This window comes from Cyphomyrmex costatus, unplaced genomic scaffold (genome assembly GCF_001594065.2).
Source record: "Cyphomyrmex costatus isolate MS0001 unplaced genomic scaffold, Ccosl1.0 scaffold797, whole genome shotgun sequence".
In the NCBI taxonomy this organism is placed as follows: Eukaryota; Metazoa; Arthropoda; class Insecta; order Hymenoptera; family Formicidae; genus Cyphomyrmex; species Cyphomyrmex costatus.
In genome coordinates this window covers 97,483-117,191 of record NW_017280372.1, presented here as the reverse complement: position 1 = coordinate 117,191, position 19,709 = coordinate 97,483, and the positions used below count along the sequence as shown (strand labels likewise).

Here is a 19,709-nt window from a genome sequence, read left to right as displayed (position 1 = left end):
TGAATACATCCCCACTTTGTCCGCTACGCCATCTCCGATGCGCAGACCGAGGTCATTCTCTTGTTGACAAAGTATATATACAATTACTAGGATGCAAAAAATTCTTTTTTTATATATTTTAGACTTATTTTTTCATGAAAAACTAATAGTACAATCAAAAAGAGGGTGTTTTCGGGAAAATTGATTTCGCGCGCGAATATTTATTAGATATATGTGCATATATGCGCTTAACTCCTATATCTCGATGGACTACATCTCACTATAGATTACAATTTCTTTTTATGTTGGTGTTTATTGGATAATACAATTATGTATACCTGATAAAATAAGATATTTACGAACGATGAATTTTATTACTTCATGCATTTTGTTGAAAATGTTTATTCTATCAAATACACAATTCATAAGTCAAAATAAATAGTTAAATGCACATGTATCTGGAAACAATTTGAAGTTGATTTTTCTAAAAACGAAACCTCATATGAAAGAATTTTATTCTGTGTTTTCGACTTATTTTTCGTATACATTTATTCCCTTTCCAGTTATATCATCAGTTACGAAATATCCTGTATAATTTCTTTCCAAACAGGCATTAGAAGCTGCTGAAAAACTGGGTTACCCCGTAATGGCGCGCTCTGCCTTCTCGCTCGGTGGTCTCGGATCAGGCTTTGCGAACACGAGAGAAGAGCTAAGGACATTAGCGCAACAAGCTCTAGCTTATTCCAATCAATTAATAATTGACAAATCCCTAAAGGGTTGGAAAGAAGTGGAGTACGAGGTTGTTCGTGATGCATATGACAACTGCATTACGGTGTGTAATATGGAAAACGTCGATCCACTCGGCATACATACCGGCGAGTCCATTGTTGTCGCGCCGAGCCAGACTCTGTCGAATAAAGACTATAATAAGTTGCGAACTACCGCCATTAAAGTCATTAGGCACTTCGGCATCGTTGGAGAATGTAACATCCAGTATGCTCTCAATCCATTCTCCGAAGAGTATTACATCATCGAGGTGAATGCTAGATTGTCCAGAAGCTCAGCTTTAGCTAGCAAGGCTACGGGTTACCCTCTGGCTTACGTCGCTGCCAAATTGGCTCTTGGAATACGTCTGCCGGATATTTGTAATTCTGTTACCAAAGAGACTACAGCCTGTTTTGAGCCGAGTATTGATTACTGTGTGGTAAAAATACCAAGGTGGGATCTTAGCAAATTTCATCGAGTCAGCAAGAAGGTTTCTACATATTGATTAATTTTCTAGTTCGACAATAATTCTCTTCATTGATCCTTGAACTATTTGATTAAACGTTAATCTCAGAAATTAGTAGAAGAAATTACTAGAAGTAAAATGTCGAAATTGAGGACAACTTTTAATTTTTTAATTATTCTTTTAAAACAATTTTTTAAAATTGAAATATATGTATATGTATATATATATATATATAAAATAAAGATATATTGTATTATTTTATTTTTATCCATATTCAATATTTTTTTAAGTTGCAAAATAGTATATTGAAAACTATAAAAAAGATAAAAATTAATTAATCAAAGAAAAATTACATAATTTTTATTGATAATGTAAATTAATATTTTCAAAAATTCTTTATTTTAACTCTGTTTTTATATTAAATATATTTTTTTATTATATAACTACAATATTGGACATTTTTCAGATTGGTAGCTCTATGAAGAGCGTGGGTGAAGTGATGGCAATCGGTCGTAAATTCGAGGAAGCCTTCCAAAAGGCATTGAGAATGGTCAATGAAAATGTTAATGGCTTCGATCCTTACGTGAAGCCGATAAATGATGAAGAACTAGAGAAGCCAACAGATAAGAGAATGTTTGTTCTCGCAGCTTCAATCAAAGCCGGTTATTCGATTGACCAATTATACAAACTCACCAAAATAGATCGCTGGTTCCTTGAGAAGATGAAAAACATTATTGATTATCATATACTCCTGGAGAATATCGATCATACGAAACTTACACGCAATTTACTACTGGGAGCAAAGCAAATCGGCTTTTCGGACAAACAAATTGCCTCCATAGTGAAGAGTTCCGAATTGGCTGTCAGAATACAGAGACAAGAAAATAAAATCCGACCGATGGTCAAACAAATTGACACAGTAGCCGCTGAATGGCCGGCTAATACTAATTATCTTTATTTAACGTACAATGGTACAACTCACGATGTAGAGTTTCCTGGCGGTTACACAATGGTGATAGGTACAGTAGTATTATATAAATAGTTAATTGCAACAAAACTTCTTTGAGTAACAAAACTAAGTAGCTATAAAAAGGAATCACATTAATCTTCGAGTCGATATCTTAAATATTTTTTTTAGGTTCTGGAGTGTACAGAATTGGCAGCTCAGTAGAATTTGATTGGTGTGCCGTAAGTTGTCTGCGTGAATTGCGAAACCTTGAACGTAAAACCATAATGGTAAATTACAATCCAGAAACAGTTAGCACAGACTATGATATGAGCGACAGATTATATTTCGAGGAGATTTCCTTCGAGGTAGTGATGGACATATACGATTGTGAGTGTCCTGAAGGTATAATACTGTCTATGGGTGGACAACTACCTAACAACATTGCTATGGATCTGCATAGACAACAAGCTCGAATCCTCGGAACCTCCCCAGAATCAGTTGATGCCGCCGAAAATCGTTTTAAATTCTCTCGTATGCTCGACAGTATCGGCATATCGCAACCGAGGTACAAATTTTATTTAATATTTGTCTTGATTATTTCCATTTGATACTTTATATTATTTTAGATGGAAAGAACTGACAAATTTGAAGTCTGTAATTGAGTTTTGCGAGGAAGTTGGTTATCCATGCCTCGTGAGGCCTTCGTACGTATTAAGTGGTGCCGCAATGAATGTCGCCTATTCAAATCAAGATCTCGAATCTTATTTAAAAAGTGCGAGTGAAGTTAGCAAAGAGCATCCCGTGGTAATCTCCAAATTTATTCTTGAGGCAAAGGAGATTGATGTAGATGCCGTGGCTTACGAAGGGATTATTTTATGCATGGCAGTATCGGAACATGTGGAAAATGCTGGTGTTCATTCTGGTGATGCTACATTAGTAACACCACCACAAGACATCAATACGCAAACTCTGGTGAAGATAAAAAGCATCTCGAAGGCAGTAGCAGCATCTTTGGGAGTCACTGGTCCTTTTAACATGCAGCTGATTGCAAAGGTAGACGTTGTATGCTTTGTTCGCATGTATAATCGAAAATTGATCAAGTTTGATAATATGTACACATTTTTAATACACATACGCACACGCACCATAATTACTATTATCTTCTAAATAATCTTACGTTTTCCGTCTAATTTTACAGTTATATATAATATTATTACAGTTATAATTCTTTTGCTTAGACATAAAAAGTAATAATTATATAAACAGATAAATTTTATTATATATTATTTAACAAAAATCAATAATTACATTTAATACAGGATAACGAGCTGAAGGTAATTGAGTGTAATGTACGAGTATCCAGATCTTTCCCTTTCGTCTCAAAAACTTTAGATCATGATTTTGTTGCAACGGCAACTCGTTTAATCGTTGGCGAAACAATTGAACCTGTAGATGTTTTAGCTGGTTGTGGAAAAGTTGGAGTAAAAGTACCGCAATTTTCCTTTTCTCGTCTTGCAGGTAAAAATGTTAATTTTATTTACAATTTATCGGAAATTTATAGAAAATTTATTTATACTTCATATGTGTGGCATATGTGCTATATGCAAATTCATTATTAATTATTTAACATTTTTATTAATAACTATTTTTTACAACAAACCTATTTCTTTTTGTATAATTAACTTTGTTTTCAATCTTCTTTAGATTGTTTAAACTCAAGTTTTTAAATTTTTTATTTAAAATTTAAATAGAATAATATTAGATATTTTATAAGATTAGTTTATGTAGTTTTAAAAAAATTATTTAAATATTAATGCTATATTACTGTTAACTTAATTGAAGGCGCTGATGTAACGTTGGGTGTCGAGATGGTATCTACCGGAGAAGTAGCTTGTTTCGGTGAGAATCGTTATGAAGCTTACCTAAAAGGCATGATGAGCACCGGTTTTCATATACCCCAAAGAGGTATTTTACTCTCCGTAGGAAGTTTTAAGGTAATTATATTATAGAATGACTATCTTTATATAAATGATAGACATATATTTAGTATAACGAGTCACTCTCTGATGACCTTGACTTTGACATATATTGTAAAGATCACGACCCTGAGTGACCTTCAGGTTTTAGCCCACGGCCGTTCTTCGTTAAAAAGTTATTAACAAAAAAAGATTTCCTGCTTTAATATACACTTCAATAAACGCTTGAAAAGTATGTAGAGGCAGTAGGTTCTCTCCGCCCCCCTCCCCCCGCGGAGAGGCTTCACTACTGAAAAAAAATAACCTAATCTAACTCATTTTTTGGTGTAAGATAGCCCTCATTTCGCATGGAAAGTCGAAACCCACGTGCAACAGTACAATTATAGAAATCGTGCGCCCCTTTGTAGGGGGGAGAGGAGGTGAGAGTTACTTTGCGTGGAAAGTTTAATGTTTCTAAAGAGGGAGGTATAGAATAGTACTTATTATCATACATGTATAGCAGAAATAATATGTAGTTTTGAAACTTTTTTTGTTAATAACGTTTTAACGAAGGACTGAAACTTTCTGAAGGTCACTCCTGATCGTGACCCCGACAACATATATATGTCAAGGTCAAGGTTATTGGAAGGTTTGGTTATTGGAGGTGATTCGTTATATTAAATATTTATCAAAATATTGTTAACTGTATCTATACTATTATAATACTTTATAAGAAGTGTAAGAGGTTACGCAGAATAAAAGGAACAGAGGATAAGAATTTCCATATACTGTGGAATAAACAGTGTGTATTTTATAGTACATGATTTCTGATAGGTTGAAATTCTTATTCTCTGTTCCCTGTTCTTTTTATTCTGCGCAGCCCTAAAGCCCGTGTCAACACTACGGATTGTGGACGCGGATCGGATTTGAGATTACGAATCGTACATCGATATTCAGCCAATCAAAACAAAACAGCTTTGTCTTGATTGGCTGAATTCTCAATCCGATCCGCGTCCATAATCCGTAGTGTGACACGGGCATAACAGAGTACCATTTTGGAGATGAATTTGAAAACTAATAGTTCTTATAATGCTGATTTTTCATATTAATATGATAAAAAAGGAAATTAAAATAACTAAAATCTTTAAAAAATTAAAATTATTTTAATAAAAAAATGTATATATAAGATATAAAAATAATTGATTCGTTTTCAGCATAAAATGGAGTTACTAGGGGCTATCAGAAATCTAAAGAACATGGGATACAAGTTGTATGCCAGCATGGGTACCGCCGACTTTTATACAGAACACGGTGTTGAGGTAAGCAAAAAAATTGTTCACTGATTGTTTTTTGTTGTTTTGTTTTGGGTATAATATTTAATTATCACTCACATGATCACGTATATGGAAAGAATTTTATATTTTCACATAATATTTGAGAATGATTAGAAAAAAAAAGTTTATGAAAGTACATATATTGGTTAAATTTGTGAAAATTTTACAATTTAAATTGTTATAGTTATTTGAGTTACTTTGTAAAATATATAATGCATGATTTTATAGTATATTTTAATGAAGAGATACTGCATTTGTGATAAAATAAGGGATTTAATAAACTGACAATAGATATAAAGATGATAGTATTAATGGTAACGAAATAATGAAAGACACAATGGAAGTAATAAAATCGTTAGATTCGTACATAAATTTTGTCGGTAAAATATATAAAACAATGAAAAACCGATGAGAACAGATCGTAACGGTTGAGCTGGATTTTGGGTATTTTTATATAATTGCGGGGTCGACTCCTGGCCGAGGTAATACTTTTGCAATAAAAATTTATTATTTACTGCAGATTTTTAAATGTCATTTTAAATGTCAATGTTCAGTATTATTAAGATCAATCTAAGATGCGCAAAGAGCATAAAAAATTGTTAAATTGTTAGTTAATTTAACTCGTGATATTACTGAAGTAGTTTAGTAGAGCTTACGTTTCAAGTCTAAAAAATTCGGCGTGCAATTAAAAATCTACATACATAGTATATAAATTCACACGCAATTATATAGAAGCACTCAAGATTTAGCTTGACCGTTACAGCTTGTTCTCATTAATTTTTCATTGATTTAAACTCTCATGGTCGTATAAAATTTAAAATATAAAACGTCAAAAAATGAATATGATATGTGATATGAGAAATACAAAAATTAAATTGTGATATATATATATATATATTTCAGCGAAATTAATTATTTTTATAAATTATTTTAACTCTCCTCTGCAATCTGGATCTTATTTGGTACAAGCAAAATTTCACTTTTAAACTTCTCCGAAATAAAGAAAGGTGAAATCCGGGGTCCCTCCTTTCTGCTAAATATATTATACATTTTTAACCAAAATTTAATTTTTCCCTCATTTTTAGACAAAAAATTCAATTTTTATTAAATAAAGATTTTAACTAGTGATCTCTTTGTTACGTATATCTAAATACATGTGTAACATCTCCAATACACGTTCAAAACCATGATTTCTAATTTTAACATATGAGTTAAAAAAGATCAGTTTGCAAACGGAGAGTTAACTGTTACTAATCACTATATATAAATATCTTCGCTCTTGCATAACGCGATGATCGAATATCGACAATTTGCAAGCATGCGATAAGAGCACGCTCAGTCTTCCTCGATTACTTACTAAATTAATTATCGACCAATCTCGAAATATAACAATAAATACCGTTCTGATTCATATAGCACAGAAGTTTGCAGCAACATTTTTACAATAGGCACGTTCGGTAGACTCAACAATTGAATTGTTGCTGTATTCTTCTAAATCCAATTAGACCTTTAGATCTACAACAATATACTAATAAGACGCTCATTTAACTGTTGAGTCTGCTGAATGTAACTCAATGTAACTTCAATATTGTTGGAACATTACAATGTTGCTGGAGTAATCTGTTGTACGGAGATTTGCTACGAGCGTTGAATACAAAAATGTATTCCTATTTTGCTCCTTTTTTTCGACAGATCATTTACGCTCTATTCCTAAACGTACGTATCATATAAATGTCGTGTCGCTTAGATTGTCCGCTAGAGAGACCACTTTTTGTATCGTATTTGAAGTTGAGTCATCACCCTGATCCTTCGATATAGGCTTTCTCAAAGTGTTAGGACCTTCGTCCCCGCTCGTAATCGTGTTTGCAGTATCCGCCTGCGCGTTTCTCTCATTCGTTAATCCTATTTCGGAGGTAATCGTTTTCGTTATCTTATTGGTGTAATCTTCATGACTAGATTGCGGTTGCTCGTTCTTTGGCAGTTTCATGACTTCAGCGAATTGTCGCGTAAAACGATCTTTCAGGGTGCTGCTGAATATAGGCTTTTGATTCCTCTCAGGCGTTTCCGGCGGCTCATTCTGAGATCTTGTCGTTGAATTCATCGTCGGTTTCATCCTCAGAGCGTAGATCTTGTTGCGATAAGCTTTAGCGTCGTCCTTGTACCTGGTCATCTCCGATAGGATGATTGACAATCGATCCGCTTGATCGAGATAGACCTCTTTTTGTTGATAAGCCCGATACCTGTGACAGCATTCAGCCATTTTAACAAAGTGCGTGACAAAGAAGTCCAACAAAGCAGCCAGCCTTATTCCCTCCAATTCGGCACATCGTTCCTAGAAAAGAGAAAGAAAAAACGAGACAGGAATGTGAGTTAACCATGACTCTTAATCCGCTATCTCGAGGGAACGGAGATAAGATTAGATTCACGACAAGTTGTGTAGCATCATGGATTGACTTCATTTTTTTGTCTGGCACAATCAGTTATGATAGTAATTTGTTGCGGTGGATTGCTAAATTATAATCTTATATCTTAAGGAACTCACCGAGATCTCGACGATACAATCAGTGGCCTTGCGCGGAGTGATAAGCGTTTTCCTCGCGGTTATTGGCGCAGCTATTGACGCGCTGTAGTTATGCGAATTCTTCTTTCGGGCTCTGTTCCAAAATCCACCGGATTTGTTGTAGATCTCATCTCTACATAACTCGTCACTCTTTGACGACGACAAATACATATCTAGAGCCGGATTCATAGCCAGCCACGGCTTTACAGTCAATATGTTGAACAGTTTCGTGAAGTTTAATCGCGGAAAAAAATTGTTGCTATACTTAATGTTTTCCATCGCGTGAAACACATACATGACAGGGTTCTCAATTATTCTCTTCAGTTGCTTTTGACTATGCAACAGGAGATTGGCAGGCACTTTGTTAAACACGTTTTTGTCGCGGAGGAAATAGTCCAATAGAGTTGGTTCGTTCTGACTGAGACAGCGATAGAGGCTATTTAACAACTTGATTAGACAATCGCCGGTCCGATTGTCAGGCCATTTGGAAGGTCGATCGTTCTCTTCGATCAACCAGAATAGCTTATTTCTAATGTGAGAAATCGTTAGGCCAGTTGTCGAATCCTGGATCTGTCTTAAGAAGGTTTTATGAAGCATCAGCGCGATCAGGTACACTTGCACTTGTGAGCGCGTCATGCAGGTTTCTAGATATCGTTCCGCGGCTGGAAAAGCTAGCTGCCACTCGATTTCCTGGTGAACGTTCTTGGCGTTTTGATGCCAAGATGATTCTTTTGGCAAAATATTTCTTTTTTTGAGTAGAGAGTCCTCGGGCACTACGTAGCAACCAAAGTCCTTTACTTTATTGATATCATTGTAGTCGGGCCATGTGCTTCTTGGTCTATCCAGCCATTCCTGTGCGTATTCCGGCCATTGTAGCCATATCGTTGGTGAAATCTCGTAGGACTCGATCCTGCGCAGTCTTAAATTATGCGATTCAATCACTTTGTCACAGTAGATAATCGATTCCTCTACGTGATTCATATCTTCCTGTTTGAAACCCAGCGGCTCCGCTAACTGATCTATAAAGAGGTCGACGAAATAGCTCATGAACACTTTACTGCTAGTATAGAAGACAAAGGAATCGTATTGTCTGTCGGCCATCATGAGACGAAATTGTTTGCAATTCTGTGGCTTCCTTTCCCGTTGTAACATGTAAATCTTGCCATCGTTGCTGATCCTCATCTTTTTGAAACACTGCGTTGGAATCATCGCATCTGAATAGATCTTCGTTGATGTATCCGCGGTATTCTCGTTATGATTCATATTATGAGTTGTTTGCACGTTGGATTTTGATAAAGTTTGATAACTCCAGTCGCTATCACTATCGCAAGCTCCGGATCGGTAGCCGGAACTCGAGATGCTTGCCGGCCTATGAATTTTCTGTTTTGCCACATCAGACCGAGAATAACGTTGATAACTTCCTTTCCTGGTCTCCAGTTTATTTTTTAACCATGTTTTCTGACCATGGCTCCTTCGACTCTCTATAGAGGATCTATGCTCGAAGTCAGACTCAGTTTTGATGTCACGGCTGGGTCGGGTCTCGTAAATATGTTTTACGGAAAGAGATACTTGGTCCTCGTATATTGTCTTATCATCATGAAGATTGGGTAGAGATTTGGCACTAAAAATTGAAGAGGTTTGGAAACCTTTCTTTCTTGTGTGATGCGGTGTAACTCTGATGTGATGCATCATGTTCGAATTACGTCCATAAACGCTCTCGCCATCGCCGTCGTATATTTCATCGTCATCTATCGTTGAAGAAGGATTGATGTTTTCTTTTTTGCTAGAGTTTCTCGTATACGGCGTTTCATCAAGACGTCGCAATTGCACATATCCTACCGACAGAATATTTATTATTTTAGTCGAATACTTCACTATTAAAAATTTTTTTTATTCAAAAAATGTCATTTAACACCATTTTTTAAAGTAAATTTCAATTTACTAAAAAGGATGGTGTTAAATGATATTTTTTGAAAATTGATTACGACCATAAATGCTCTCGCCGTCGTCATCGTATATTTCGACAAGTTTTAACTTTCATTAAGTTCTAAATTTTATCAAAATAATTACAAGTGTTTAAACTTGTAATAATTTGAAAAATAAATTGTTAAAAATTAATATATGTATATATAATATTATATGGAAGTATAATATTTATATGGAATAGTTTTAAATTAAAACCTTTAAATTTTTTTTCAATTGAATTGTGGACAATAAAAATTCTTTTATATTTTTATTTAAGATTTTCTTTGCAATAATCTTTAGAAAATTTTAAACAGAATCTTTCTACAATGTATATAGAAACTATTGATTGTTAACATTTTTGATAAAAATAAATCTACTTCACTGTGTTGTGTGTGTAAGCTAAGAATACATTGTGAAAAGAAACAAAGGTAGTCAAAGATATTTTACAAGTTAAAACAAATTTACTTACCGGGATTTTCACTTGGTTGCACCATCATGTTATACGTAATCCCATTATTTAAGCTACTATATTCTGATAAGTAATGTCGCTCTGTAATTTCAATATTATCATGCACAATATAAATGCGGATGGGTTGCAGTGATTCAATAATGAGATCACCGGTTTGTCTTTTTGACGTAAAGGCAATGTTATGGGAGATATGCTCCTGAAGAATGTCCGGCAGTAGTACGTGCTTTTGAGATGGAAGCACTTTATTTAATTTGCTTTCATAAGTTGATACCAGAGTCTCTTTAATATGAATGATATCTCTGTAAAAGCAGTATTCCGATAATTAGTTTTCTACCATTTATCATTTTTGTATCTAATTACTTTTTTATGTAGTGTATATGAGGCATTTACTAAAATTTTCTTCTATACACATTACATTCTTTACAATTAATTAAAACATAAATGTATAGAAGTAAAAATAAATATTTAAAATATTTTTCAAAAATAATTATTAATAAGTGAATATGAAAAATATACAATAACTAATATTGTCTAAATATTATGTATAATATTTAATTAAGTATGAATTAGCTCTCTCCCCCCCCCCTCTCTCTCTCTCTCTAATAAAAATATTCATTATTCATTCAAATTAATTTTTTAAATATAATATTAATTATGAAATAATATGTACTCTAAATTCTTTACATGTTTGCTTTTTAATTTGCTGTCTAATAAATCTCATATTATATACACAACACATTTTCATTATAAGGAAAAATCTTTTTATTTGAAAATCTCTGTATTGTAACTTTATATAGTATAGATCTTTATTGTACAAATAACATGATTTTTTTGTGTGTTGTGAAAGTGCGCATAACTGCGTGCATAATGCCGAAGAGATTTATGATATTGCAAATTTAAAAGCAAAAGCAATATAAAGAATGAGTACAATTCTTCTTGATAGCGCCGAGAAATATTTTTTATGTGTGCTGAGTATTTACAGATTAGATTATATCAAGATGAATGGTTTGATACTTATTAAATCGATATGTAATCAACAAAATAATTCCTAATTCCCTAATAAATTTCTGAACATAATATGGATGATACATGTACGTATGATATAATCATCTCTAACGACATTAATTCCACTGTTACGGTTTTTCTAATGTGTTAATAGTAACGAGTTGTTGCTAACAACTTGAATGTGCAAATATTTATTTAATGATACCATGTGGAATAAGATTTATTATCGGGATCATTTATTAATATATACTAACAGCAGTTGAATACTATTATCCCACTTTCCAAATTTCTTTTCCAAATTTACACTCTCGATAGTAATTATTATTTTCTGCAACTGCAATGAATCATCGTGAAAAAACATTGGAACGGGAGTGCTTACTCCTCGTAATTCTCGAAGAACTGGATACACATCATGAGATTGTTTAGAATGAAACTGTTAGGATCATTCATGATGGCCATCTTCATTTGTATCAATTCCACATCCTCATACTCGTCCACTTTGGCTGCATTCTTTGGCTGGGATCCGTTGTTATTTCTATTTCCTAATTGGGAATCGATCTTATTGAAGGGGATCAATGATTGCACGATTCCCATTGTCCCTTTTCGCCTAATGACATAACAAAGTATACACACACGAAGGAGAGATGGCCACGTGGAGTGTCCCCACGTAGGACGTGCGTCCTCAGGATCGGTCGCGGTGCACTGTAGGTCACTTCGCGATATAATTTACTGTAGATCACCGATACACTCCTTCATGCTAGTTTCAAGGTCAGCGCAAACGGAAACGCAGCATTGTGCGTACGCGCGTGAGGACACGTTAATGACTGATGAAGCAGTAGTCCTCTCGCGGGGTGTCAGAATCGATAAATAGCTATCACGTTATCGAGCACAGGCGATTTTAATCAGTCGTTTACTATTGGGCATCGAAAAACAGGCCCGATGTAAAATACTTATGAAGATTGCGCTGGCATTGGGTAAGATAAGCTCCGATATTCTACTCAATTTGCCAACATTCAATTTCATATCACTTATCATAGGATGGATCATATATGTACAATTATAGATGCAATTGTAATCAGCCATTAAAGCACTATATTTAGAACAACCTTTATTATTTTTTCCGCATATCCTTTCAATGTTTTCTTTTTTCTTAATAGTTCTGGATCTAATTATCACATCTATATATTAATCCTTGTTTAAACAAATAACTTTTATCAGTAATGCCACGTCTTATCAATAATATCTACTAACCTATTAATAAAGCGTACGTTTTAATTAAATAAATACAATTTTTTTATTTTTAATATTTAATCTGTAATTAATGTGACATGTATAATATAATTAAATGTAATACAAAATATTAACAAACTATTAATAAACAGAGCTAAAATATGTTTTGTATACTGCAAATAGTAAGTAAGCAATTATTACGAAAAAAGGAAGTTATTGGTATAATGATAAAAGTTATGGTAACATTGTAGATTACTCGATGTAATCTTCCCTTTCCGATCGTAATCAGTTTTTCTTGTACCATTACCCAATATATACGCGTGTGAGAGATTGCAGAAAATATTGCCTCAATAGCAATAATTATGCCTATCGCAATAATTAGATAAAAGAAACTTCTTATTAACATCATCATAATTCATAATAAAATTATTGTTAAGATAATCTCACGAATTATTGTATAAAGTTACAATATTTGTAGGACCGTTGAAATTTCAAACAATAATTGTATAAAGTCATGGTGACTCTATCCGTAATCTTCTCTTGAAACGCAAGCGAATTTTGTGGTATCGTTTCGTATAAGATCACAGTTTTGTGCATGGTAACGTTTAATTCATCTACTGACGTCATATGTATATCGTGAATAAATGACGGCAATATCGCAAATAAAAACTTCCACCGTTATCTAATCTGCGCGTGAAACCGAGACAATTCGACAAATTGTAGATTGATTTCGGCGCATTGTATGATGCGCGATTAAAGATTGATATTGTTCTTGATGAATATATTCGCTCGCCCTAAAAACAGACAGCATATTTGTTTTTCTGAAAGATGAAGAAAGATATCGATCATAACGTTTCTAGGTCTCATTTAGAATATTATCATAAACCAATGATTAAATGTAATCTCCACCAATCGATATCTATTTCGACGATAGCAATGTACAGTGGCGCGGAAATCAATAAAATCTGAATTTTTTTAAATTTCTTTATAAAATATCCAAATACATTTGCATAATCTTGAATTGTTAGTACGAAAAATTAGGACGACAGTATTTTGAATATTATTCTATATTCATAAAAATGTTTAAATATTTTATGTATATGTAGGGGAGAATGATCTAAATCGGATTATTTGCAGTTTTTGTTCTCTGTAAGGTAAATAAAGTCCGATCATTTTTTGACTAAATTCAGACCATTTTGACTTGCTATATCTCTTATCTGTGTCGAACCATAATGGAAACTGTAAAAATGCATTTTCTGGTCTGATTTGGAACTATGGGTTCCAAATCGAACCTTTCCAATTTTTAGATAGAATTTTAAAATATTTCAATTAATTTTTGTTAGTATTGAATAAGAACGAGCAATTTAAGACTCAAAGATAAAAATACAGTTTATATTATTAGAATTAAAATCAATAAAAAATTTCATTAAGTCTGAGTCTGATGATACATGATATTTTATTAATTTAGTGTTCTTTAGACCAGATCTGGTTGATCGATCACCAGTACTACAACCAAGTTGTGGCAAATCTTTCTTCGATGAGTTTATCTGGCTTACTTATCTTTTTAGTGTTTTTTGTATAGGTCCAATTTGGATACCTAAAGAAAGGTCTGATTTGGACACGGGTTTTTTCGAACTATTGGAACAAATTTTACAATAAACCGCAAAAGTAATCACAAAACTTTTGATATTTTTGAATTCTACACTCTTTAGTTATTTCTTAAATCAATTATCGTTCAAATTTTTAACATCTTTTAAATAAGGATTTACAAGGATCTTCTTTTTTAAAAAAATTTTCTTATGATAGCCGAAAATACATATTTGCGTCTATTCTGTGAACGTCATGACAAAGTACTGTCAAACTACTGTCACATGTTTGGTATCTTATAAGGACTTTATATTATATAAATAGCACGCAAATCTACTTAACCGTATTTATTTAAATTTAAAAGGTCCGATTTAAGACATTCTCCCCTATAATTAAATCTATTATCACAAATAATCTAGTATCACAAATAAAAAATTAATGCAAAAGTACAAGAGTCTAAAACAATATTAAATTTCTGTTTTGTAAGGAACAATGTTCAATTCTGTTATATAGGTGTTGAACTTAATTCCTGCAGCTCGCAGAGTGCTGGCTCCAACGCTGGCGAGTTTTGATGATGAAGTCGTATGTCTTTTGTAGTTTAGACATTGCTGAAAGTGATTCAATCCTCACAGGTTAGATTTCTCGACGCCAAAGAGGTTTTCCAATCGATTGAAAATGAATCGCGATAAGCTGTTTTTCAAACATGTGCTTCTTCACTACTTGAACTTCAAGAAAATCGCAGCTGAGCGCATCGCTTATTATCCGAAGTGTATGGTGATGAAACTCCATCGGAAAAAACATGTAGAGTATGGATTGAACGCTTCTGAAACGGTGATTTTTATTTGAGAGACGAAGAACGTCCAGAACAGCCGAAAAATTGAAGATGTCGAGCTGCAAGAATTACTTGATGAGATTCCAGCTCAAACGCTTTTAGAGTTGTCGAAGGAGGGTGTGCTGTATTACGAACTCTTGCGCCTAAATGAAACCGATACAGCTGACTGCTACCAACAGCAATTATGCCGATTGAGTGACGAATTGATCATCCGCAAAAAAGATCATCCGTAGCCAACAATTGACGCAAAATCATTTTGTTGCATGATAACGATCGCATGTTGCGAAAAGCGTGAAGTAAACACTTTTACAACTTGAATAGGAAATCCTCCCGCATCCAGCATACTCCTCAGACTTGGCACGGTCGGATTACCATCTCTTCCGATCGATGCAACACGCACTGACAGACACACATTTCTCCAGTTACAAAGAAGTCTAAAAATGGGTGGATGAATGGATCGCCTCGAAAGACACCGCGTTCTATCGTCGTAGGATTGTCCTGTTGCCGAAGAGATAGGAAAATGTAATAGAAAATGAGAAGAAAATTACTTTGATTAAGGTACTCGTTCATCTCTTCCCTTCAAAACAAATCAATTTTGGAAACGACAAAACGAAGGCAGGAATTAAGTTCAACACCTAATACATTAAAATAGACTGTGCTTACACATCGCTGAGATATTAAATCATACAACGTTGAACGATTAAATATGCAAATAAAATTTTAGTGATAAGTGACGATTATCAAGATGATAAACGTTCATTTTTGGAATGTTAAGGCGAACTATAATGCCTTTTTTTCCTGTTGGATTGCTAGCTGGATTTGCGTACTTGCTATCGTATTGATTGGCATTACAATGCTAACAGTAACAGCACGGTAGCTAATACGTAATAAGTACGCAAATACAGCTAGCAATCCAAGAGTGTATTTAAACCTGATTCTGTCAACTCCAAATATCTTTTATCTTCTTATTCAATATTCGATGAATAACAAGAATAAAATACTCGGGTTGAAACAAAGTCGAATTTTGGAATGCAACCCAGCAGGAAAAGAACATCGTGTGCCGTTGACTTTATGTATCAATTAAATAATTTATAAACATACATTTTCGTGTGTCGTGTGTATACACACTCGCACGCATATGTCATGTCTGTGTATGTACGTGTTTGTATGATATTAATATAGATATGTATAATATACTTTTCGATGAATAAAATGCAATAATTCCCAAAAAGACAATGCACACAAAATTAAATATCTTTAAATTTAATAATAAAACATGAAAAACATTTATATTATGTACTTAATATAATTGTATAATAAAATATGACAATTCCTGTTAAAAATAATGTAATATAGAAGAGAAACCTAGTCTATAATAAATTTCGATGTTAATTTTATAAAACGTAAATTTCTCTTTAACATTTTTATTTAATAATAATAACATATTGCAGCGCTATTTCTTAAAAGATTTGACACTTACTGTTGCACGTAATCTTTACCCTTATTTGTATTTTAATAAAATGTAATTTTAAACAATCTATTTTTCTAGATTTTTAATCTTAGTTTCAATTATATGTTTTCTGTGCATGTCGTTTCCATAGCGAGATCACTTCTGTAGTTAATGTGTCTTTTCCTCAGATATTATCCTTTCCATCATATATTTTAAACATTTATAATTGTAGATAGTTACAATTTTATGTTATGTAATACATTTTTTTAATGTAGGTGGAACCAGTATTATGGACATTCGAGAACATTGCCGTGAACGAGGATTCTAGTCCGAGCCAACTTCGGCATCTCGCCGATTTTTTATCGAAAAAACAATTCGATCTCGTAATAAATCTACCAATGAGAAACGGTGGAGCCCGGCGTGTTTCAAATTTTATGACGCACGGTTATCGAACGAGAAGATTAGCTGCTGATTATTCTGTACCTTTGATTACAGACGTTAAATGCGCGAAGCTCCTGGTTGAAGTGAGTATTCAAATTTTTGATTCTGTAAACATATTTAATAAATAAACTTGATATGAAAATAAATTTTATTTAAAGATATAATTTGATTAAATGGTACGATCAGAATAAGCTTAGGTGACATTACCTTCTAATTTGATACTATTTTATATCACTCCCACATCAGTGATCAAAGATTGTTTTTAATGAACAAGATTATAATATTACTCACTCTTACTCATAAAATTTTGTTCACATTGTTGATAAGGCATATTAGATACAAAGTTCAGGACTTACATATTTTAAGACAATATTAAGAATTTTAATTTTCATAAAAAAAACAATACATTTTTACATAACAAAAAAATATAATCAAAAATCAAAATTTATTTTAAACAAAAATATTTTTACAGTAATAGAAATGATTAATATTTATATACAATTAAAATAAACAACAATACAAATTTATTTAAAAAAGTAAACAAAATTTTTTATTTAAAAATTGTATAAAAAGTTCAAATAATTCAAAAATAATTTGATTTATTAATAATTTTTTTAACGTTTGCTGATTAAATTACATTTTTCTAAATAACTTTATACAAGTACACCTATAAAAATTGATAAATAATATAAAATAAGGCCCAATAAGTATAAAACAATATGAGTAATAATAAGGGCAATGAGCCAAATACTGAACAATTTTTCAAATTAAGTATAATATAAAATTTAAACTTTAATACAGACGTTTCGACTCCGATCGGGTCATCTTCAGTGTAACAAACATAAATAAATTATAAAATTTCGGTGTCGCTAATCAATAGATAATGTCAGGAAATTATTCGCATCTTGAAATTGTAATCCATCATGTAAAAGTTAATCCAATACATTAAATTCAATCTAATAAAATTTATATAATTTGTCATAAGAATCTCAAATAGCATGTTAAACAAGTATTAAAAGACAGTTATCTATTGATTAGCGACACCGAAATTTTTTTTAATTTATTTATGTTTGTTACACTGAAGATGACCCGATCGGAGTCGAAACGTTTGTATTAAAGTTTAAATTTTATATTATACTTAATTTGAAAAATTGTTCAGTATTTGGTTCATTGTCCTTATTATTACTCATATTGTAAAAATTGAACTTAGAAGTGCTGAAAATGACATTTGTGGATATCTTTAGCTAAAGCATCTCGAAAACGTGACATGACACAGCAATTTCATTTAGGGATTCGTTTTTTTAGTAAAAAAATCTAAAACTCACCTATTGTATTGATTGCTTCATGCAAGGAGCAACAATTACAATATGAAAAGAAATTTTAAATCCATAGATAAATATATAGGAAATTCTTTGAAAACCACATATGCAATTTAAATAATCACTTTCATTTTTTTTTAATGATTTGTGGGATCACTGATTATAAGTTTAAAATCAAAATTATTAAATATAAAAGTAATAAAGATTTCGTTTGAATAAAGATTAATAACATTATTGAATTCTACGGAAGAAATATATATATATATATATGTATGTATATTAAAATAATACAGTGACTACTTAACATAGGTATATATATATAATGTATGTGCGTGCGTGTGTGTGTATAAGTAGTGGACTATATTATTTTTCCGTCATTTGTAGTAAAAAAAACAAAAAACTTTAAAAAATTTGATAGAAACAAAAGCGGATGCTGCAAATGAAAATAATTTGTTATCTACAAATTTAGATTTTCTTCTCTTCATTGTATAGTAACTGTTACTTCTTGTATTGAAGATTTGGAAGCAGTCAATTTTAATTAAAATTTAAAAGGAAATTTTTAGAAATCACAGGCAGGTAATTTTTATACATTTTTTGTTACTGGAAACAAATCCGTAAATAAAATTGCTCTCTATCACATTAAATTTTCCAAATACTTTAGCTTAAGAGTACCAAAAATGTCATCTTTATATTCAATTTTCTCAAAAATATAATAGAGCAATTTGAATAATGTATTTATTTTCAACGATATAAAAAAATCTGTAAAAATCACTTTGTCTTGACCTGGAAAAAAAGTTTAAAGTGTGTTTATCAGATAGTATAATTGACTCGTTTCTTCCATATATAGGCGTTAAGAATAGTTGGCGGAAAAGCACCACGTATGAAAACGCACACCGATTGTATGTCATCGCGAAAAATGATCAGATTACCCGGCCTTATCGATGTACATGTACATACCCGTGATCCTGGGGAGATTCACAAAGAAGACTTCGCCTCTTGCACCGCGGCAGCGTTGGCCGGAGGCATAACAATAATTTTTGCAATGCCCAATACGAATCCTGCAGTAATAGATCACAAGACTTTCGCGATCGCTAAAACGGTAAATATAATAGCAGAAACTTTAATAAACTGTTAATAGCACAGTCTTGTATCATTATTATCACATGTACTAGCCAAATTTTTCGATTAATTGTGGACGTTCTCTGCTTTTTATCTTTATTAAGTCAACTGTGTTTATATGATACTTGAATATTTAGTACTGATCGTTTGATAGAAACATGATTTATTAAAGACGTTTAGCAAAACGTTTTTTAAATTAAAATATTTGCAGTCATTCTCTCTCTCTCTCTCTCTCTCTCTCTCTCTCTCTCTCTCTCTCTCTCTCTCTCTCTCTGTCGATAGAG

At 32.5% G+C, this 19,709-nt stretch overlaps 1 protein-coding gene across 1 annotated transcript in view; it reads left to right on the top strand.

The window, feature by feature from the left end:
- The window catches only part of rudimentary (carbamoyl-phosphate synthetase 2, aspartate transcarbamylase, and dihydroorotase rudimentary), a 36,650-nt gene that overhangs the window by 8,996 nt on the left and 7,945 nt on the right, over nt 1-19,709 (top strand). The window contains exons 7-15 of the mRNA XM_018549125.1: nt 590-1,234; nt 1,677-2,229; nt 2,349-2,724; nt 2,786-3,212; nt 3,479-3,590; nt 4,002-4,153; nt 5,329-5,433; nt 16,822-17,070; nt 19,154-19,405. Coding sequence (XP_018404627.1) covers nt 590-1,234; nt 1,677-2,229; nt 2,349-2,724; nt 2,786-3,212; nt 3,479-3,590; nt 4,002-4,153; nt 5,329-5,433; nt 16,822-17,070; nt 19,154-19,405 — 2,871 coding nt within the window. The remainder of the gene's footprint in view (nt 1-589; nt 1,235-1,676; nt 2,230-2,348; nt 2,725-2,785; nt 3,213-3,478; nt 3,591-4,001; nt 4,154-5,328; nt 5,434-16,821; nt 17,071-19,153; nt 19,406-19,709) is intronic.